The 22,974-nt window shown below is 49.7% G+C and overlaps 1 protein-coding gene across 2 annotated transcripts in view; it reads left to right on the top strand.

The window, feature by feature from the left end:
- STK32B (serine/threonine kinase 32B) overlaps positions 1-22,974 on the top strand; it is a 369,362-nt gene that overhangs the window by 112,504 nt on the left and 233,884 nt on the right. For both annotated transcript variants that reach the window (XM_036085909.2, XM_036085907.2), the window contains exon 3: positions 4,329-4,480. In XM_036085909.2, coding sequence (XP_035941802.1) covers positions 4,329-4,480 — 152 coding nt within the window. The remainder of the gene's footprint in view (positions 1-4,328; positions 4,481-22,974) is intronic.

Below are 22,974 nucleotides of genomic sequence, written 5' to 3'. Positions count from 1 at the left end.
GGCAGTCACCTGGTGGAGAGGAGTGCTCACCTGGCCTCTGGAGCACCTGCCATGAGCTCATGAGCTTTCAACAGATTCCCTCCATCACGAGGTTGCCATGGGATGGGGAGCTTGGAGGAACAGAAGCCCTTCCTCTTCCATTGTTAATATGGTGGCACGAAGGATGCTGACCCACTTGCGGCCACACAGGGCATGGTGGACACGGTTGTCAAGGAAATCCAGCTCCTCTGTGGCCTCTGCCTCAGGCCTGGAGGTCAGCGTCAGGGAGGCCTTGGGATCAGGAGGCCATGATGCCTTCAGGGAGTGACGCCCGGGGAAGCCTGCCAGAGGGTATTCTAAGCAGAGGGAACAGAAGATGCTCCTGCCAGGAGTCCCGGGCCAAGGTGGTGAATTCACATGTCTGAGCCCCTGAAAGTCTGGGGTTCGATAGGGAACCAGGCAGCCTGGCCCCTGCCTTCATGATGCCTGGGTTCTGACCATTGGACAGTAAACAGGGATTTATAATCCAGTGCTAGGAAGGAGCGCAAGCTTCATAATCCAGCATATGAAACAGCACAGGATTCATAATCCAGTGTGTGAAGCAGCTTGCTAAAAATAGGGGCTCTGGGAGCCCATTGGGAAGGGTCTAAATATGGACTTCAAGGATAAAGGGAAGCTTCCTAAAGAAAGCAATGAACGGGCACAGAGTTAGAGGGTGAGAGGGCGGGGGAGGAGGCAAAAAGGGGAGGAGGCAAAAAGGGTAGAAGGCAGTTTGGGGGTGGAGGAATTCTAAAGAAGTCCTAAAGGGTTTGAGATAGCTGGCGTGGTGTATTCGTATGTGGTGTGGATTTGTGTGTGTGCGCGAGTGTTGTGTGTGTGTGCTCTCTGTGCTGTGTGTGCATGTGTGTGCCCACACCTGTGTGTGTCAGAGCTAACGTAGGCAGGGAGGGCTTGGAATGCCGAGATACACACCTTGAATGTTTCCGGAAGGGGAGAGAAAGCCCTTGAAGGATCCCATCTTTCCAGTTCCATTTTTCAGAAGTACCCACTCGGCAGCAGGACACCTGCAGAGACCAGACCAGAGGTGGGACCGTCCGCTTAGGAAGTTACGACAGTGAAATTTTCCCGTCTGAAATTTCACGCATTAGACTCTAAATAGCAGAAATTCCTGTGCTCACAGGGACTCACGTGGAGAGAACACAGGCGTGGGTTTGGACTGGAATGTGGGGTCCTGGGAAACACGGACTGTGGGAGCCAAGTGCACTCAGTGCCCCCTGTTTCAGGGCTCAGGGTTGGGTTCCAGGCATCCATCCATCCATCACCCACCAGCCCGCGTTTACTGGGTGTCTGCGTGGCCCACATGCTGGGCTGGGCTCCATGGAGAGCTGACCGTAGACCTGGGAGGGTCAGTCCTCCCACACACACACGTGCAGGAGAGTCAGGGTCACAGAGGCGTTTGGCCGAGTCGGTCAGCCGCAGGTGGATGAGGAACAGGGACAGACTGTTCGGTATTCTTTGGTCGCCGTAACAAAGAATCACAGGCTGGTGGCTTAGAGCAGAAGTTGATCTCAGGGTTCTGAAGGCTCGAGGGAGGATGCATGTGTGTGCCTCTCTCTTAGGGGGTTGCCAGCAATGCTCGGGGTTCCTCGGTCTGTAGACGTGTCATCTCTCCCAGCTCTGCCTACACGGTCACATCCCCCTCTCTTCTGGGTCTTCTTGCTTCTTTTCTCTTATTATAAAGACACTGGTTGGATTTAGAGCCCACCCTAATCCAGAGCGATCTCATCTCAAGACTCTTGATTACATCTGCAAAGGCCCTTTATCCTGATAAGGTCACATTCCCGGGCTCTGGGGGTGAGGACGTGGACATCTCTTGTTGAGAATAGTTGCTCAACCAGTTACTAAGGCTGCCCTTCCCCTGCCCTTCCCCTCCTCTCTGGTTTTGTTCATTCCATTCTCTGTGCCTCAGCCACCTGCCTGAGACAAAGCCTGGGGGCTGCTCCCAAGTGTCCCCACTTCCTTGGTTCTGCAGTGTGGAGGGCTCCACTCAACCGCCCCAGCAGGTCAGGAGGAAATGTGACCCCATGGACCTTCAGTCTCATGCCGGTGATTTTACTGCCTGGAAGAACCTCCTTTTGGAGGGGGCATGAAATGTGCTGTTTAAGACATTAAGATTCAGGACATTTATCACTCCCTGATATGCTGGGCACTTCTACTTCCTCAGTCTCCTGTAGTCTCATATCGTTTCCCCCCTCCAGGGGTCCAGGGTGGGCCTGGCTAACTCCGTTCAGACAGAGCCAGAGACGGACTCAGGGAAGCAGAAGCGAAGCGTGAGCTGGAGTTCAGGCTCTCCCCATTGTCTTGCATCTGCCTCAAACATTCATGGCATGTCAGAGCTAAAAGGAGTCTGATTTCCAGCAGAGGAGCAATGTGGTACTCTGGAGAAGACCCCAAGCTCCTGAGATGGGAGCCCAGGCCCATGATCTTATCCCTGGCCTTCTGTCTCGAGTGCCCTGTTCTCAGGGAGGAAGCATGTTGGTGGAAAGTACCTGCTGGGGAGGCAGGGTCTGGGTTTGAGTCCAGAGATGTGAGGAGGGTCTGTAGCCTCCCTGTGCCTCTCTCCCTTTATCTGACAAACGAGGACCATAGTAATAGCTAGCTGTACGGGGTTGAATAGTGTCACCCAAAATTCACCTCCTCGTGGAACCTCAGAATGGAGCTTATTTGGAATAGGGTCTTTGCAGATGTAATTAGTTCTGATGAGGTCATACAGGAGTAGAGTGGGCCCTGAATCTAATGACCGGCATCCTTAAGAAGAAGGTGAAATTTGGACACAGAGATGCAGACACACAGAGGGGAGAAGGCCACGAGACAGAGAGGCCAGATCAAAGTGCCTGCTGCAAGCCCAGGGATGCCCAGGGGCGCCGGCTGCCACCAGAAGCCGGAAGAGGCAAGGAAGGACCCTCCCTTGCAGCCTCAGAGGGGCACGGCCCTGCTGACGCCTTGACTTTGGTCCTCTGGCTTCTAGAACTGAGAGACGGTAGGCGTCTTGTGGTAAGCCGCCCAGGCTGTGGCTCTGTGTTACGGTGGCCTGAGGAAGTAAGGCCAATACGTCATCAAGTCTTCGGGAGGACTGGCTAATACAGCCCTTGTTAGCTGTTCACGGTGCACAAGAACGTTTCCCGCCGCACCGCACTCCTTGCCGCGTGTCCTCGGGCCCCGGGTCCTCCTGTACACTCTTCCGTTTCCCTAGAAGCCTCTTCCTTCCCATCGTTCCATCCTTCTGTGCTCGTGCTCTGGCACAAACTCCTCCAGGGAGCCCTCCCTGATGGCCCATCCTCCCACCTGCCCCCCGCAGCCCCGGCAAGGGGTTCACTCCAGAGTCAGACTGTCTGGGTTTGACTCTCTGTCCTGACACGTAGGGGCTTGTTGGATGCTGGGCGCGCTAATTAGTACGCTCAGGGCCGCCACTTCCTGTGCTTGGGGGAAGACGGAAGATTTATTGGAGAGGCCCTTGAGTGGATCGTCAGGGAGAGCATTTGCTCAGCATCTGGCCCTCAGTAAAGTGCTCGGTACCCAGGAGCTGCCATCATGGCGTCACGCTCCGCCTTTGCTCCCCCAGTGCCTGAGATTGGGGATCCCTGGGAGCAGGGTGCAAGGCGAGGACTCGAGTCAGGGCGCTGGAGAGGTGGAAACAGCACGGGGAGGTGAGTTGGGAAGTGAGTCAGGGGAGGGGAGGCAGGAAGACTGCCAGTAAAGGGTGTGCCGTCAAGGCGGGTGCCCCGTGGGCCACTTCTCAGACTTACCCCGCGGAACGGGCGAGAGTCCTGGGGTACAGATGTGGCCCTGCCGGCCTTGTTCTCTGGCATCGCCGGCCTGTTGCCTGGGCAGCAAGTGGGCACTGATGGCAGAGAGAGTCCTTGAGCAGAGAAAAGCCAGGCTAGCAGGCAGGTGTGCGCTCAGGTGGGGAGGGCCAGCGGATACAGTGGGCACCGACGGCACGTGCCTCCGCGCTGCGGACATTGGTGCGTTTGTCTGTTTTCCTCCCGGTCTGTGCGCCCCTTGAGGGCACGGCTGCCCCTTCCGTGTTCTGTACCTGCAGCTCCTTTTCCAGCACTTAGCACACAGCTAATGCTTCGCGTAGGTGTCTGAGGAACAGGTGGATCTGGTCCAACTCCTCGGTTTTGCAGATGCGGAGAGGTTGTGGCGTGGCCAGAGCCGCTCTGCTAGCAACTTCTCAGAACAGAGGTTTAAACCCAGAGGTCGACGTGCAGGGAGGGGCCGCCTTTTTTTTTTTTTTCTTTTGGTAAATGTTGGCCTGAATGTTCTCCCCTCTGGCTGTTACTCAGGTATGCATCGTGCAGAAGCGAGACACGAAGAAAATGTACGCAATGAAGTACATGAACAAGCAGAAATGCATCGAGAGGGACGAGGTTCGGAACGTGTTCCGGGAACTCCAGATCATGCAGGGGCTGGAGCACCCTTTCTTGGTCAACCTGTGGTGAGTGATTGCATGCGGGGTTCCGGGGGCATCCTCACCGCGGAGCCACGTGCAAAGCCCACTCTGCTGAAAGGGAGCTTCTGCCTGGTAGAGAGAAGTGAAACTTTCTGGATGCAGACACTCTGGAATATTCTGTAGAGTTACGTTCTCTGATGGATATTTTGTGGAGTACATTCCTTCATGAAATCTGGAAGCATCTGCTCACTTTTAATTTTAATTCTGTTCTCTTACCTGACGAATCAGAGCTGAAAATAGATTTTGAAGAGAAGGCTTTCGTATTTCTGAGGAAACGTGCGGGATGCTGTAAGAGAAAGCCAAATAGAAGGGACTTTAGCTTTTTAAAAAATGTCGCCCGTAGTGTTGATGGCAAGAAGGCCTCAGGATGGCTGGCCAGTATGGATAGGCTAAATTCCAAGTTCTGAATCTGGCCCATAAGGCAGGCCATGATCCATGTTCTAGAACTTTCTCTGCATCCCATCCCGGCTATTTTCTCTGCTTTAAATTGGCATCCTTGAAATGCCACCTGCCGGTGGTTACCTGCCCCTGTGCCTTTGCAATGACATTTCCTCTCCGTGAAATTTCCACCAGCATCTCCCCTCCACCCCGTGCCGCACCGCACTGCGCTCACTTCCTCTAAGCGAATCCCGCACATTCCTTTCATCCAGCTTAGGAGGCACTTGGGGCAGGAGCCTTCCCTAACCCGCAGGCCAGCTGAGTGCCCCTCACCGTCTCCATCTGCTCTGTGCCTGACCCACCCAGCACAGCCTTTCCCACAGTGAGCCCGAACCCCAATCTCTGGGCTTACCGAGGAATCGCTTGCTCCTTGAAGGCAGGGGCTCTCTTGGTCCTTTGGTTCTGGGAGTCTGACACAGTCACAGACATATTAGAGGAGGTACTTGCTCAGTGCCCCCGGAGCTTGGTTTTGTTGAAGGGGGCAGAACAGGCTGTTCTAGGAAACACATTCTGGCCGTTTCATTCTGCACCTCAGTTGAGCACCATTAGTGACCCCCCAATGGGAAAGTCTAGTCTAGTGCATATTCCTAATAGGCTACCACCCATTATTTCCATTGCTCTCCATGCTCAGAGGCACCCCGAATAAGGGTGATAGACCAAGGCAACATGAGTTGTCCTGCTTGGGAAAACCACAGTACGCCTGGCAGACGCCTCACACCTGGGCGTCTCCATGGGGATAAGCCTAACTCTGTGTTACAAGCTCGAGCCTGAGAAACAAGTGCAAGTTCTCTGTGTCTCCAGGCAGTGATCCAAACACTTCGGTGGTTTGTGGGAAATAACCCCTTCCAGAGGACTCCTTAGAGTGGAGCGAGGGGTCTGGGTGCACGCCCAGACGCGTGATGCGTGTTGAAGGAGGGGGTTAGGTTGGAGCAGTCCCTCTGAAGGCACCGCCTTTCCATGCTGTTTATGTGCTCCTAGACACGGGTTAATGTCACACACCCATGATTACGGGACTGTGAGGGGTAAGGGAGGGAGCTCTCTACAGTTGTTGGGCCCCATGGCGTTGCGTCCCCATTGTGAGCAAGAGGGAGTGAACAGCTGCCAGAGTTTGGAGTCGCATCTCGAACTGTCACCCATTAATGATGATAATAATGTCCTAGCTGGGCCGCCTGGGTGGCTCAGTCGGTGAAAGGTCCGACTCTTGATTTCGGCTCAGGTCATGATCTCAGGGTCGTGAGATCGAGCCCCGTGTCAAGCTCTGCGCTGGGCGTGGAGCCTGCTTGAGATTCTCTCTCTCCCTCTGCCTCTGCCCCTCCCCACCCTCACTCTAAAAAAAAAAAAAGAAAACTAATGCTCTGGCTTACTGCTAGGGCTGTTTGGAGAACGAGCTGAGAGGGAGGGATAGGAAGGTATGTTTTCTGTAAATGAAAATATTGCCCACTGTAAGAGGTTATAAGTCCGTGTGTCTGGGACTATGTGATAAACAGATGGACAGTGTCCCTGCTGGCTCTGAGCGAACAGCGGTGAAGTGCCGCTCAGTCCGTCGGTCAGTCGTGAGCACTTCCTTCGCACACGGTATGGCTCAGGATTTATCCAGCTATGGGGGCAGAAACTTAAACTGGCTTCAGCGCAAAACAGAATTTCTCGGGTTTTATGGTGAAGAAGCATAGAATTCCTGCGGCTTTGGTCTCTGCCTCTCTCTGGCTTTCCCCCCGGGGTTACCGTGGCTCTCGCTGACTACTGCTTGCTCTGACCTCTGGTAGCCCAACAACCCCAGCAGAGGATGAAGGGCATGGGGGGGATGGACCTGGCTCGGGTCACATGCCCATTCCCAAAGCAGCAGGGGAGGGGCAGGAGGTGGGTCTCACCTGCGTCTCTGGAACCCAGAATGAGGGAGGAGATGGAGACCCGCAGAGGGAGACTGGAGCCTGTTTCTGGGAAACCGTAGTGTGCCTGCCAGGTGGTCGGAGCCCGTCACCTGCTGCAAGGTGAGGGCCGTGGGCTCCCTTCCTCAGAGAGGGAAAGCAGGGCTCAAAGCAGCTCATTGCCTGCCTGAATCAATCGAACTGTGATTCAAACTCAACACCATCCCACTGTGCCCTGAGGTTTTCAGTTTTGTAGGGAAATGACCTCTAACATTTACTGATAAGTATCCCTAACTTCCCTAGTCCTCTTAACAGCCTCGCTGGTTTCCTAGTGTTATCCTAATATTACTGTCTCCATTATACAGATGGGGTAACTGAGTCCCACTGCGAGTAAGTGGAGGAGATGGGACCGAAGCCAGGCTGTCTGGCATCAGCCCCTCCCCCACAGCTGCCGTGAGAAGGCCCAGCCCTTGCCCCCTGCACGGAGACCCTCCTGCCAGGCCTCTGTTTGGCCATCTCTCTGCCCCTGCTGGAAGGGAGCAGAGTGGGGAATTGCTTGATGGGTTCATAAGAACACCGCCGCTTTGCATTAATTATATGTCAGCTTTTCATCTCATTACAAGGAGAGTGAATTATTGCAGCCTTGGAAATCCTCACCGTGCCTCTTCTGCTTTTTTGCTGACATGCTCTATAACTGAGAGGGTGAAGGCTGGGCATTGATGATTTGCATGGCAGTTTTGCCTTTGAGGAATGAATGATGTGTGCTCCCAAGCCTGTGATGATCCAAGTTGTTGTCAAGAGCAATACTTTCACCTGTTCTAAAGTGCCGCTGTTTTGCTCTCTAGGGCTTCAGACTCGGGGGACAAAGGGAAAGGAATGAGAAATCACACCCATAGGAGGGTGAGGGTGGTGCATTAGCAGGAGCCCTGCAGAGGTGGAAGGGGGGGTGAGGAGGGCAGGAGAGAGGTGGGGGAAGAGGAGGGTAGGAGGGAGATGGGGGGGTGTTTCAGCACTCGGGCTCTGAGTCTGACCCCCTGGGTTCCCATGGCAGCCCTGCCTCTTAACACTCTGCGAGGCTGCAATGGACTGAACCGAGTACCCACCGCCCCCCAATTCATATATTGATGCCCTATTCCCCAGTGTGACCGTATCTGGGGACAGCCTTCAGGTGGCTATTAAGGTGATATGAGGTCATTAGGGTGGGGCGCCGAACAGAACAGATGGTGGCCTGTGAAGATGAAGAGTGTCTCTCCGCCCCGTGCGGACGCAGCAAGAAGGCTGCTGTCTACAAGCCAGGAGGAGGCTTCTCACCAGAACCCGGCGATGTGGGCACCCTGAGCTCGGGCTTCCAGTCTGCAGAGCTGTGAGAAAATGAGCTTCTGGGGCTGAAGCCTGCCAGGTCATGGAATATAGAGGCCTCAAGAGCAAATTGATTCTCTTTGCATCTCAGTTCCCTTCCTTGTAAAATGGGAAAAGAAGGATACTACGCCATACAGCGGCTGGAAGGACCAGACGGGTCCTAGGGAGCAGGTGCCCGCACGGTCTCGGGCAAGAGGCGGCCACTGGATGGAGGACGGGAGGTAGTGTTGACCATCTTAGCACTGCTCACTCGGGCGGGCCTCCGTTGCTTGCACAACTCACTTAGTCCCCCATTCTCATTTTCAAAACCCGTTTCCACTTACCGGATTGCCTACATTTACTAGACTAGCTGTTAAAATGTTTCATTTAAAATTGCTCAGGTGCCTCCCCTGCCCATTTAACCACTGAAGTCACTGTGGAAATGAATACCTGGCAGGAGAGATTGAGGACAGACAACCTGCAATCATTTCAGACAGTCCTCATAGCCAGTGTGTGTTTCTAGAAGCTTCCCTGAGTGGCGATGGACCGAGTCAAGACACAGATCTCAGCGCACCACTCTGAGCCAAGAAAGAACCACTTAAATTAGAGGTTGTAAGTGCAGAGACTTTGACCAAAGTTAACTGTGTAAGGTGTTTAAATGTGGGGCTGCTCTGACTGAAGGAGGGGGGGCAGGAAGGAGTTTGGGGGGAGGGCAGAGACTGGCACCCCCCCCCACCTCCACCCCCCGGGAACCTTTGATGAAGGATAAAAGCCCCGTACAATCCCTAGTTGCTGAGCAGCCTCATTTCCATAAAAATAATCATCGCTGGCCTTGACTATTGCTACAGCCTCCCACCTGGCATTTTGATATTCAGCCCCCCCTGTCCATCACCACTCTGCCCTACTAGGGTGTCCTAGTCACTTCGGGCTGCCATCCTGGATTCTGATAGACGAGGCGGTGTACACAACAAAGTGTATTTCTCACCGTTCTGGAGGCTGGAAGTGGTGGTCGGGATGCCGGCATGGTAGGGTCTGGTGACCGCCTTCTTGGTGGGCAGGTGGCAGTGTTCCTGCTGGGTCCTCATATGGGGTGAGGGGGAGAAAGAGCTCCTTCTCTCTCTCTCGTTCCTTCCTTTTTTTTTTTTTTTAAGATTTTATTTATTTATTTGACAGAGAGAGACAGCGAGAGGGAACACAAGTGGGGGCGGGGGGTGGGTGGGAGAGGGAGAAGCAGGCTTCCCGCTGAGCTGGGAGCCCGATGCGGGGCTCGATCCCAGGACCCTGGGATCATGACCTGAGCCGAAGGCAGATGCTTAACGACTGAGCCACCCAGGCGCCCCTCTCTCGTTCCTTCTTAAAGGGGCACTAATCCCATCATGAGGGCTCCACCTGATAACCTACTTCTCACCCAGAGGCCCCATCTCCAAATACCATCACACTGGGGTTTCAGCATATGACTTTCGGTCGGGGAGGACACAAACATTGAGCCCATGGCACTGGGCGAATCTTGCCAAAGTGCAAACCTGAGGTTCCCATCTCTCTATGTAGAACCCAGCAGTGGCGTCCCCACACCCACAGACTTCATGTCTCTCCGTGACCCCGCGTCTGACACTGTGCTAGTCTCTCCTGCTGACACCAACCTCTGCTACCATCTTGCTCCATTTTTTTGTTCCAACCCAACCAACTGACGAGTGGCACCTGTCATTCGTCTTGCTGTCTTCATCCCTCGGGCTTTTGCACAAGCCGTTTCTCCCTCCTAGAACACTGTCTCCCTTTGTTCACTGTGAGAACTTCTGCTTCTCCTTTCTCAAGTATCCATTCATTAAATAGGCATGTACTGGACCCTTATTGTGTACCAGGTGCTGTCTTACTTTCTCAGGGTACGGGGATGAAGAGAACCTTGCCCTCTTGCAATTTATAGGCCAGGTTCACGTCTGCCATCGAGCTTCTTCGGCACTGCCAGACGTGCCCCCAACTGGGGGTGCATTCTCCTGGACTCTCTTATCGAACAAGGCAGCTCAGTCACATTTATCTGCTTGCGGGTCTGTTGCCACCATCAGGAGGGAGCTGCTTGGGGGATGGGCCACATCTTATTCATCTCTGTATTCCCAGCGTCTGATGGCCAGGAAGTTCATGCATGCCGTGCTAAGGGCCTGCATGCGATATGGCAAACACCGTGCCAGCATCGGAAACAGAACACTGAGCCAGAGTCACTCTCTGTCTTCACAGAGCTTGCAGATGCAAGAGGACAGACATTAAGCCAATAGTTGACGTGCTCCCCTGCTCTCTTCCTGACATCTTGAGTAGCCACTGTCCTTTGGGGTCCTGGGATAATTTTTAAAAATATATAGATTACTCATGTCCCCCATGTTCTTGGGGTCAGGTGATTTCCTGGTCCATCCCGGACACACAGATGGAAAATGCTCATGGGGTTTTCCCAGTAAGTAATAACCTCTTCAAGCTCCATCACCATGGAAACTGCCTTAATAAAGGGGGCAGGATGTGATGCTGTCTTGTCCAGGATCCTTTTCACAAACTTTACTATTCTAGGATTTGTTAACATCACTCATAACTTCCAGCTTGTGCTTTCAAGATGACAGATTTCCAAAATTTTGGACTGCCCGGTGAGGAGACAGAGGTCGTGCCGTGCAAACACAGGGAGCACGGAAGGTGGGGCTGGGCCCGGGGCACGGGCCCTGGTGTATCAGACAATCCCTGTGGGTGAATGGGGGATCCTGCAGTCAATCAGGAAGGGCATGGGATTTGCCCAAGGTCATTTGGAAGAGCAAAGACTTACCTCGGACCTGCTGTTGGTCTTTGGGGTACTCTGCTCTCCTCATCTTCTGACCCACCACGACACCTTCTTATGCCCATTTCTGACTGCTCTGATGTTTCCCATGTGTTTTTCTGTAATTAGGAGTCTCCTTGGCCCATGGGGATTTACGAAATTCATCCCACACTTCTTCAATGCTTGATAATATTAGTAACACCACTCTTTATGGATCACCTACATTGCATGGCTCTTTTCCTGTTATATATCTTGATTAATCCTCAGAAGCATCTCGTGGGATGGGTGTTACTATTCCCAGTTTACAGTTGGAGAAACTGAGGACCAGGGGGCTAAATAATTTGTGCAAAACTACATAGCTAACAGGAGGCAGCATTGGGATTAGAAGCAATAACATAGCAGTAAATAAATCCTTAACAACCTGTGTCCCGGGGAAAGACAGCAAGCCCTGAATTGTAGAGTTAGCTGATTTCCATGTCAGGGCTTGCTGTGGACTGAATATTTGTATCTTCCCCAAATTCATATGTTGAAGCCTGACCTCCAATGGGATGATATCAGGAGATGAAGCCTTTGGGAGGTGATGAGGTCATGAGGGTGGAGCCCTCCTGAATGGGATTAGTGCCTTTATAAAAGAGGGCCCACAGAGCTCCCTTCCGCATCTGCTGTGTGAGGACACCATAACATGCCATGTATGGACCAGAAACCTGACTCTTGCCAGACACCAAATCTGTCTTCGACTTGAGCTTCTAGCCCCCAGGACCATGAGAAAGAAATTTCTGCTGTTTATAAGCCACCCATCTATGGTATGCTGTTATAGCAGCCCAAACGGACTAAGACATGGTTGAATTCAAACCGACAACATGATGTCAACCAGCTTGCAAAATTTCTGAAAATCTACTCTTCTGAAAAACTACTCCTGTGAGCCAGTGTAAGCTCCAGCACAACCCTGACAGTCCCAGATCTAGCAGCAAAGCCTTTGCTGTCTCTGAATCCAACGTCTGTGAGCTGGGACTGGGGGTGAGCCTCCCACATGTGAAGATGAGCCAGGGATGAGCTCCGCCCTCAAGGAGAGGGATGCTTCAAGAGGAATGGAAGGAGGAACGTGGTGCCTGTACACTGGACAGGAAGTGGGAAGTCGGAAAAGGTCCTTCCCTTCCTAGGATGGTGTTGTTGGAAAGCCTCAAGTTTCTTCATCTGCAAAATGGGGACAGTAGCTCCCTCCCTTGTTTTTTTAAATTAATTTTATATTTATTTTATTTTATTTATTTGAGAGAGAGAGAGAGTGAGTAAGAGAGCAGGAGTGGGTGTGGGGAGCTGAGGCAGAAGCAGACGCCCCACTGAGCAGGAAGCCATACTTGGGGCTCGATCCAGGGACCCCAGGATCATGACCTGAACCAAAGGCAGACATTTAACTGACTGAGCCACCCAGGCGCCCCACTTCCGTGCTTTGTGGAGGCCAAAGCAAATGAGATCCAGTGGACGAAAGCCCTTTGGAAATGATCATTTGTTGGGGAGATGTACCCTATTATACTTCCTTCTGATAAAAACTGAAATACGGCTAATGACCTGTAAATCCTTTGAAAGGTTTATATGCATGAAACTCTGGTGGGAGGCAGGGAGCCTGGTTATACCCGTGAGGGCCGCAGACAAAGCTGGCGGATGCTTAACCACCCGGCAATTTTGTGTTAAGCTCACATCCAAAGAGACACAAACATTGCATTGGAATGTAATACATTTTAATGGGGAGTGCTTACCTGCTGTAGTGAGCTTAATTAAATTGGAAGCTGCAGCGCCCTTGTTCCTCCAAGTTTTTGGAAGTCACGTGGCAGCCTCCCCGATGTTCTTCCCCCAGCCAGGCACCTGCCCTCCCCACCCCACTCAGGTCTCCGCTCTCAGCCTCCCTGTGCCTGGGATAATCTCCTCTGGCCACCTGCAGGCACAGCCCTTCACATCCCTCTGATCTTTATCAAATGTGACCTTTTATTTGAGGCTTTCTGTGACCACCAAATTTAAAACTCCGCCCTGGCTGTCCCTAGTCCACTAGCTCTCTTCTTTGCTTTATCTGCTATGGCACATTTCACCTTACAACACACCATGCCTATTATGTACTTCTCTTGCTGCTTTTCTTTTTTTATTAACTTATTTGAATTCAATTAGTTAACATATAATGTATCGTTAGTTTCAGAGGTTGATTTCAGTAATTCATCAGCTGCATATAACACCAGTGCTCATCACATCACATGCCCTCCTTAATGCCCGTCACCCGGTTACCCCATCCCCCCACCCACCTCCCCTCCAGCAACCCTCAGTCTGATTCCTAAAGCTAAGAGCTCTTATGGTTTGTCTCCCTCTCTGATTTCCTATTTTATTTTCCCTCCCTTCCTTTATGCTCCTCTGTTTTGTTTCTTAAATTCCACCTATGAGTGAAACCATATGATAATTGTCTTTCTCTGATTGATTTATTTCGCTCAGCCTAATACCCTCCAGTTTCATCCACATTGATGTAAATGATAAGATTTCACCCTTTTTGATGGCTGAGTAGTATTCCGGTGTGTGTGTGTGTGTGTGTGTGTGTGTGTGTGTGTGTGTGTGTGTATATATATATATATATACCACATCTTTATTCATTCATCTGTTGATGGACATCTGGGCTCTTTCCATAGTTTGGCTATTGTGGACATTGCTGCTATAAACACTGGGGTGCACATACCCCTTCAGATCACATTTGTATCCTTTGGGTAAATACCTAGTAGTGCAATTGCTGGGTCAGAGGGCAGCTCTATTTTTAACTTTTTGAGGAACCTACATACTGTTTTCCAGAGTGGCTGTACCAGCTTGCATTCCTACCAACAGTGTAGGAGGGTTCCCCTTTCTCCACATCCTCACCGACATCTGTCATTTCCTGACTTGTTAACTTTAGCCGTTCTGACTGGTGTGAGGTGATATCTCATTGTGGTTTTGATTTGTATTTCCCTGATGCCCAGTGATGTGGAGCATTTTTTCATGTGTCTGTTGGCCATTTGTATGTTGTCTTTGGAGAAATGTCTGTTCATGTTTTTTCCCATTCCTTGACTGGATTTTTTGTTTTTTGGGTGTTGAGTTTGACAAGTTCTTTATAGATTTTGGATACTAGCCCTTTATCTGATAAGACATTTGCAAATACCTTCTCCCATTGTGTAGGTTGTCTTTTGGTTTTGTTGACTGTTTCCTTTGCTGTGGAGAAGCTTTTTATCTTGATGAAGTCCCAATAGTTCATTTTTGCTTTTGTTTCCCTTGCCTTTGGAAATGTGTCTAGCAAGAAGTTGCTGCGGCCGAGGTCAAAGAGGTTGCTGCTTTTGTTCTCCTCTAGGATTTTGATGGACTCCTGTCTCACATTTAGGTCTTTCAACCATTTTGAGTCTATTTTTGTGTGTGGTATAAGGAAATGGTCCAGTTTCATTCTTCTGCATGTGGCTGTCCAATTTTCCCAACACCATTTGTGGAAGAGACTGTCTTTTTTCCATTGGACTTTCTTTCCTGCTTTGTCGAAGATTAGTTGACCATAGAGGTGAGTATCCATTCCTGGGTTCTCTGTTCTGTTCCATTGATCTATGTGTCCGTTTTTGTGCCAGCACCATACTGTCTGGATGATTACAGTTTATTTTCTGTGTTTGCTTCATGCACACGAAGGAAGGGTGGCTCCACAAGGGCAGGGACTCCTGCCTGCATTTTCACTGCTCTGTTCCCAGGGCTCACAAACATGTCTTGGCATCCAGTAGATGCTCAGTTAGTGCTTGTCGAATGGATGAACTGAATGAGCAAATATCCCCTTCTCCAGGGATATCACACTGGGAGCCATACGTGGCCAGCTCCCTTGGTTTTTCACTCACACTGACCCACCCTGACCTGGAAACTGAAACCAAAGGTGAACCCTTTAGTCCTCTAAACTCAGTAGAAATTATTTTGCTACTCTGTGCATTGACTGAACAAGTGGTGTTTTCACCTCCGTACTTCTGATCCAGAGTAAGTTTGTGAAGCTGGAGAAGGAAGGAGACCTTTTATATTCTGATGGCTAACTGTGCTGTCGATTCTGATAACTAACATTTATTAAGCACTTGCTGGGTCCCTGGCATTGTGCTAAGTGCTTTATGTAAATTATTCATTCTTCACCAGGGCCTTGTCAGGTGGGCGCTTTGCTTCTCCATTTTGCACATACTACTGAGGCAGAGGGAGGCTCAGTGGGTCATGCATTAGACTGCACCACAGTGCCACATGCCACAGTGCCTTTGGGTTCATGAGCTCATTTGCTCAGCACATGTTTATGACGCGCCTGTTCCATGCTGGCCACTGTCCTGGGTGCTGGTGATACGTGCAGAGCAAAATAGACATGGCCTCACCTGCGTGGAATGTCCTCTTTCCCATTCTAGGTAGGGAGAGAGGCAAATATCAAATAATTATACAAATGCGTATAATTCAAGATTCTGGCAAGTTCTGAGAAGGAAGCACAAGAACTCTGGAACTGAGAAGTAAGGGGACCTTGGCATCCCTTTGTGGCATCAGGGATGCCCCTGAGGAAGTGGCACCTTCTGGGTGTCATGGCACTGAATGCTCACAGCAGCTCCCTGTGGCTCCCCTGCATCTTCTACAGATGCAGAAACTGAGGCGCCCAGAAGCTGAGTGGTTGATTGTGCAGACCCCACAGTGAGTAGGGGCTGGAGCTGAGATTCACGCCCAGCCTGACTACAGAGCCTAGAACTTTCTAGAACATGGCACTGCCTTCATTTTTCTGGCTGATGCCATAAAATTGCCTAAAATCCTGAAGGAATTTCACAGGGAAAACAGACCTGCCATTGGGATCTTAGCCACTAACTGGAAATTTGACGCTGTCCTTCTCTGGCCTGCAGTTTTCTCAGCCGTGGACTGAAAGCCTTGGACCGTGTCTACTGGTTTTCCCTTGGTTTCCTCAGAGCCCTAGGGGGTCCAGGAAGTTCTTTAGGGGTCACTGGGGTTGATGGGGTTGAATCTGTCCTGCCTTTTTCTGCATTCCCTACTCCTACCTGGTTTCATTTAAGGAAGAGTTTTTTGCTGCTTACCCATTTGACAGCCAGGAGCCTAGATCGTGTCTCCTACTCTGTGAGTCTGAGATTTGACAACCCACAGGCTGCGTTGTGGGCTGAGAACTGGGCCCAAGCACAACTAGCTTTGATAAGCAGAGAGGCATGACCCAGACTATGTGATCAAACTAAACAACAACAAAAGAGTGGGTTTAATGAAAATAAATCTCAATTTGTAAAATAAAAGGCGGCACATTAATGGTTAAAGAGTGTTGTTCCCCAAGCGGCCTGCTAAAGGCTGTGTCCCAGGCCAGTGACAGACACCACAGGGGTCAGGAAAGAACACTGGGCATGCTCCCCACTCAACCAGTGGCCTTGAGGGCCCAGGAAGTCAAGAAGTATGTCCAGATAGTAGAGACCAGAAAACAGATTGTGGTAAATGTCTGCTCTCAGGAAAGCATGCTTAGTGATAAATGGCCCCTGGTGTTTCTGCTGGGAGAACCGTTGCAGAGGTGACAGTAAATGACAATATCAGTTTAAAAGCCACATTTCCCATAAAGGGCAGGGATTTACAAGGCCTTATATCCAAAATGGTGGTATTTTCTTAGAACATCCATCACCAGGAACCACTGTGATGCTTCCCGCTGTTGAATCCCCCAGACCTCTGCTCTGCACACGTGCTGGGGGACCGTCATGTCTTCACATCCTCCTACAACAGCCTGGTCCCCAGGGCCCTGGAAGGTCAAGGTCGGGCCTTTTGATCTCCCCTGTTCCCCACCACTACATCCCCTGCCTGTTGCCCCTGAAGAAGTGCCCCCAGCCACTGCCCTTTCTAAGGCTCTGGCTGTGCCTCCCTGGGTCACAGGTATGGGGGGGGTCCCTTCCCAGGGCTCTGTGGGCCATTATTCCCCTCTGCACCTCCTGATTCCACAGTGCTGTTGGACCTTGCTCTCTGCTTGTGTTACTTCACCTCTGCAAGAGTGGACCTCATTCACCCTCATGCCTCCCTGCCCCTTCCCTCCAGTAGACCATGGGCCTTCTTCCCATGCAAAGGAGAAGGGAAGAATGCAGTGGTTAGCTTGGTCTGTAGATGACACGACAGAGATGTGGAGAATGGAGTAATTTCCCCGGCATCGTGGGGCCAGCAAGGTGGGAAGTCAGTATTTTGACCCCTGTTCGTCGGACAGATGTGCAAGAAGGGATTTCAGGAAGTCTGCTGACTCCGAAGCCAGATGTGTTTGCTGGATTGTTGATACCCTGGACTGTGCTGCGTACTTACAAAGGCTGCCTCATCCTTCAGAGCCCTCCCTGCTGAGCACCTCCTCCCAGAGGCAGAAATCCTTCTTCCTGCAGCAAGCACGTGGCTTGTGCTTGTGCAGTCCTGCACTTTTCCCATCTGAGCATCTTGAAAGAGGGGGCACAGCTTGTTTGTTCATGAGAGGCAGTCCCGGGCCATCAGCTTCATGCAGCTCCGGGCTTTCTCTTCCATGCTGTCCTGTTTTACTTATAAGCTGTGGTGCTTTTCTGTCTCTGATGTTAGCGTGTTTCCTCATTTCTTTGTAGACTTTTTTTCACAATGTCTAAAGCACTTAAAACAGTAGTAAGCATATGTAGGCACTTGATAATATATTGGTTATGTGGAATTGGATGTTTGCACCCAATCCATGGCTTAGGGCATGGTAGATTCTCGAGAGATGAAAGAGAAAAGAGGGAGGCAAGTTTGGAAGGAAGAGGGGAGCCACATGTCCTCCCCAGTGGGTCCTTGAAGGCAGGGACCATGACTTTCCATGTCTTCATCCGTAGCTCCTAGTACAGCACCACACACTGCACGCATGATAATTCACTCCCATAACATGCTGAGTTTAAAAAGCAAACATATGTGCCAGAGCAATAGAACAATGCACTTAAATGCTTCTTGCTCTCAGAAATCCTTTTCAGCTTTTATTTTAATTATTTTCTCCACCATTCATTACAGAATTGCATTTTTTTGATTGGCAGGGCATGCACCTTTCATTTGTCACTCTGTTCTGCAAGATAGGTCTGAGGCCATTTGCTCGCACTAAAGAGGGAAATGGGGCATTTATAAAATGTATTTCTACCAGATTATGTTACTCCAGCCCTTGGGCTGCTGTCTCACTTCCCCCACATCTTCCTTCCTATGCCAGCAACCTGGCATGCCCCAGTCCTTTTCAACCAGTAAAAGAGTTGTTGAAATGACCCTGCAAAATGATTATCCACTTTCTAATGATGAAATGATTCTGTGAGGTCATGGAGAAGGAAGCTGGAGAGGCCTCGCAGTCCCTCATGGTCACATGCACATCATCTTTGTATCTGCATGTTACAGACTTAATATTTTTATATCAACTTGGTTTCTTATGTAAATGAATATGATCTTAAAAGCTTGGTATTACCCCCGAATATATACCACAAAATGTACACAGTGTCATTAAATTCTAGCTAAGTACTGTTGTCTGCTGAGGTTGTGAACTTGAGGCCGGGTCTTTCATTGTTCGAAATGGAGACTTCAGGTGGTGGGAGAATGTTGAAGACAGGCCGGGACTGAATTTGACTGAATTGCCTTTTCAGTCAAAGCCAGACTTTCTCCTTGTTATAATCAGGATGGAAGTGCAATAGGAATGGGAGTGAGTAGACTTCTTGTTCTGCAATTGATGGCATTCAATGCCATGCCAAAGCACCAGGATCATCTCATGGGCAGCACCTGCGATACACGGTCCACAGTCTCAGTGACACTGATGCTGAGAGCCTGCTGTGGGCCAGGTACCACTCTGCAAGGGTCTTACTCTTTCTCCTCCCCTCCCCCCAATCCCTCTCTCTTCTTTCTTTCATTCCTTTCCCACCCTATAGTTCTAGAAAGTACTTAAAGCCACTATCACAAATTTTTAAAAATTCAATGCAAGATTTATTATTACAAAGTGAGAAAACACAAGGAAGAACTCATGTGGGGAATGCCGGGAATGAAAGCATATCTAGGACTCAATCCAAGTGCAGATAAGCACAGTGCTCCCCTGCACAGGGTCGGGGTGGGGAGCAGCATTGCTCTTGATCGGGATTATCGGCAACACCCACAGTAATGGTAGGCACCAAGGCAGATGTGCTTCTCCCTTCCTCCCATTCAAACCTCTTTGGAAGCAGCAGGCACCCAGCCTGCCAGGACCTCAGTTGGTTTTGTTCCATGAGCAGGTGGGCTTCAGAAATGGGTCTTACCCTTAGGTTCTTGGGCCCAAGAGCTATGCCACATCAGGACTTAAACATTCAGATGCTTGCAGGGGCAGGCAGATAAGAAGTGAATGAAGGAATTGGGTATGAGGGGCATTAGGGAGTGGTGGGGAGTGTGGCAAGCAGCGAGCTTATGCTGCTGATGGGCCTTGGTCCATTATAAGGCCCTGTGGGAATGAGACAGGGTGGCGCTGGTAGGGGACGCCCAGACCCATCGATCACCTGCTGTCCGGGATTGACCCTCTGTCATCACTGCTCTTCCTCTTGGTCTCACCTTGCTACAAGACACAGGGGTAGGTAGACTGACCAGCAGTTTTCAGGCTGAACTCTGTGGAGCCCCTTTGGTTGCTGGAGGGAGAGGGGGAATGTGTAGGGGAAAGATGGCTGTGTTGCCGTCCTTCCATCTCTTTCTCACTGCTCTTGATCCCTTTCTTCAGAGAATTCGTCACCATCGGAAAATATTCTGTTTATTTATCTGCTCCGTTACCCATTTACTTCCTTCTCCAAAGTGAATGCAGTGTTTCTCAGCCACTGGAACTTGGTCACAAAGAATTTACTCTGTAAATGCCGTTAGAATGAATGAGTGATTGAAGAGTGAACAGATTCTACTTTTCCAGTAGTTACACCTCTTAACTAGTTCCTTTATTTGGTTGCATCGATAACAGTTGTCCTTTCATCCCTGGTTCCCTGTTTTTTTTTATCTTTGGAATTGATTCTGAATTTCATCAGATTCTTCTTTTGAAGAATTATCAAGAGGCTCAGATGTTTGGTTTTCCTGACTTAGAAGTATGGTCGATTGTGTTAATAAATTTACCAACAGTGTGTTGTCCCACCTGGGATAGGTCCCACCGTGTTGTGCTCATGGTAGAACATGTGTCGTTGTTTTCCAGAAAATAAGAGTGACAGTACTAGCAATATCTAAAATACATTGTACTCCTGCTGCCTGTCAGTTTCTCTTTACAGTGGTTGACATGTGCTCTTCTGTGTCACCCTAAGCACTTCTCAGGATGGACTGTTCCTACTTCCCAGAGAGGGAACCTCACGAAATCTAGGCATAATGAGGGCATGGTGCCCAACAATGGTTAAATCTCAAAGTTAGCGATTATGATGATTTTAAAACTTTGCATCTCTGATTATTTGCTTAAAATATTAATTCCTAGAAGTCAAAAGGTGTTTGGAATATACTGAGAAATTGCATTTTAGAATGTGACCACTTGATAAGCAATCTGTTGGAATGGCCTCTTTCACCTCCTTCGCAGCAAATTGGATGGTATGTTCTAGTGGTTTTAGTACACATTGTCTTTGATTACCAATAAGACTGATCTTTTTAAGAAGATTATTGGTCATTCTTTCTTTTTTTTTTTGAGATTTATTTATTTGAGAGAGAGAGGCTGAGACCAGGTGGGTGGGAGGGACAGAGGGAGAGAATCCCAAGCAGACTCCACACCCAGCACAGAGCCCAGCATGGGGCTCGATCTCACAACCCTGAGATCATGATGTGAGCTGAAATTAGGAGTCGGATGCTTAACAGACTGAACCATCCAGGCACCCCTTAATGAAAGCTTTCTGAATGGATATTGGAGTTGGGTCCTGCAGGGTAAGAAGAAGAAAGCGTTGAACTTCACCCTGTGGGGGAATGGTCAGTTTGGCAGGAGTGAGGGGTTAGAATGGGCCCCACACTCCTGCCCCAGCACCGTCAGCTCCATGGTCCACATTTCATCCTGACAGTCCAAGGGGTGATGACATTGTACTCCAGCCTAAAGAAGAGGTAGGATTTCAGGAAACAGGAAAGAGGAAGCAGGAAGCCCTAGGCGGAGGGATGATGTGAGCACAGGTTCAAGAGCTTAGCCTTCACAGCACATGCACACACCATGTCCTCACTTTTCATTTAGGTGGAGTGGGTTGTGTGGGAGACACAATGGCAGATCTTGGTGTCAGGCTGGTTTAACATTCCTGCCGTGCACAGCGTTGATACAGAGGTAGTTAATCCTGCTTTCCCTCCTAATTAGGTACTTTTGTTTGAGGTACAGCGAGAGGGATAATCAGCCTAAACCACTCTGACAATTTCCATTTTGTCCACACCCTCAAGGTCTGTACTGGGAGTAATGAGATTTCTGATGAACCATGAGACAGTTACAGGTTTTGTGTCTGGATGATAATCTTGAAGGAGTCTTGGGCCTACGGAGATCCTTTATGGGGCAGTAGAATTCAGCTTGGTGGAGTGGGCTGCCCTTCTCTACCCCAGGGCCTGCTAAAGTCAGGGGCATGCAATGAGTGTCATTTTAATTAAGGATGCAAGGTGGTTATTCGTACAGAAAGAGTCCCAAGTGAGTCAGGCCTATGTACATCAATACTGTGCGGAAGGTAGAAAGCCTAATAAGGCGTAGACTGGAGCGGTACTATGGAGACCTACTTCAATGAATATATTAAGTGTTTGTCATTAGCATGTCTTTGTTGCTATGTGACCATGCACTCCTGAATATTTGAAAACCAATGACTAGTCTATGTGGTTTTGAACTGGTGCCTCCAATCTTGCTTACATTATACATCAGCTCCACCTCCAATCTTGCTTACAGTATAAATCAGCTCCTCAAATGCTCTGTTTTACCTCTCTGAATTACTGCATGTTCCAAATTAGTGGAGCCCGCTGTAATAAGATTTTATTCCACTCCTTTAAATTAAATTTTCTTCTCACTTTGCTTTGGTTTTCCAACCTGACTAGGCTTTACGACATTATTAAATTAGTTAATGTCACATGGTATGCCACAAGCACTGGGCTCCCTGGAGCCAAGCTCCGCCATCAGGTGGTTTTAGACAGTTGTCCAGGTGTTTGCCTGTGCTGTTCCAATTCCCCGAATTCCTCCTACGCCTGTTCACTTGGTGAGCTCCTTTTTGCATCACAAAACCCTGCCCACTACTCCCCTGCGAAGTCTTTCCTGACTCCACCTGAATTATGCCTTTTTTGAAGTTAGTGCTTAGAAAAATGTTTGCTTTTTCTGAGGAGCTGGAATGCTTTCTCATTCTGATAATGGAAATTGTGTGTCTGGCTGTGTCATCTCCTCTAGCTCAGAGCTAAACCACGTTAGAGAGGCCACATGGCACTGTGAGACTAGAGAACCCCCAGACAGGCAGGCCTGAATTTGAGTCCCAGGTCACTGGCTGCAAGACAGTCTGTTGAGGCTCAGTGTATCATCTGTAAAATGGGACTAATATCTAGTTCTTAGATTTTATTTTATTAAAAGACTTTATTTATTTATTTTTGAGAGGGAGGGCGAGAGAGAGAGAATGAGTGATGGGGGGGAGCAGGCAGAGGGAGAAGCAGACTCCCTGCTGAGCAGGGAGCATTGGGGCTCGATCCCAAGAACCTGGGATCATGACCTGAGCCGAAGGCAGACGCTTAACTGACTGAGCCACCCAGGCGCCCTAGTTCTTAGATTTTAAATGTATGTTATTAAGTGACACAATGCTTGATCTCTTGACACGTTAAAACAACATTCATTCTTCAATGTTTGTGTTCATTTCCTGCTTTGTTTTGGTCTGCATTTCTCTGATCTCCTTTTAAAAATTGTCTTACTTTCTACTTGACATTGAAATTCCTTGTTCCCAAATCTCTTTCTATTTTTATCATTTTGTTTTCTACATTTATGTCGTGAGCTACCTAACCTCACCTGTGAAACTGGCCAAGATGCACTGAAATAAGCTATTCTGTTTTTAAAGTGCTTGTAATTGTCCCACGCAGTTTGTGAGGGAGCCATGGTGCCCTGGTCCTCCCATACTGCT

This window comes from Halichoerus grypus, chromosome 3 (assembly GCF_964656455.1).
Source record: "Halichoerus grypus chromosome 3, mHalGry1.hap1.1, whole genome shotgun sequence".
In the NCBI taxonomy this organism is placed as follows: Eukaryota; Metazoa; Chordata; class Mammalia; order Carnivora; family Phocidae; genus Halichoerus; species Halichoerus grypus.
Note: the sequence above shows the minus strand (reverse complement) of the source record. Positions and strands in the feature narration are given on the sequence as shown.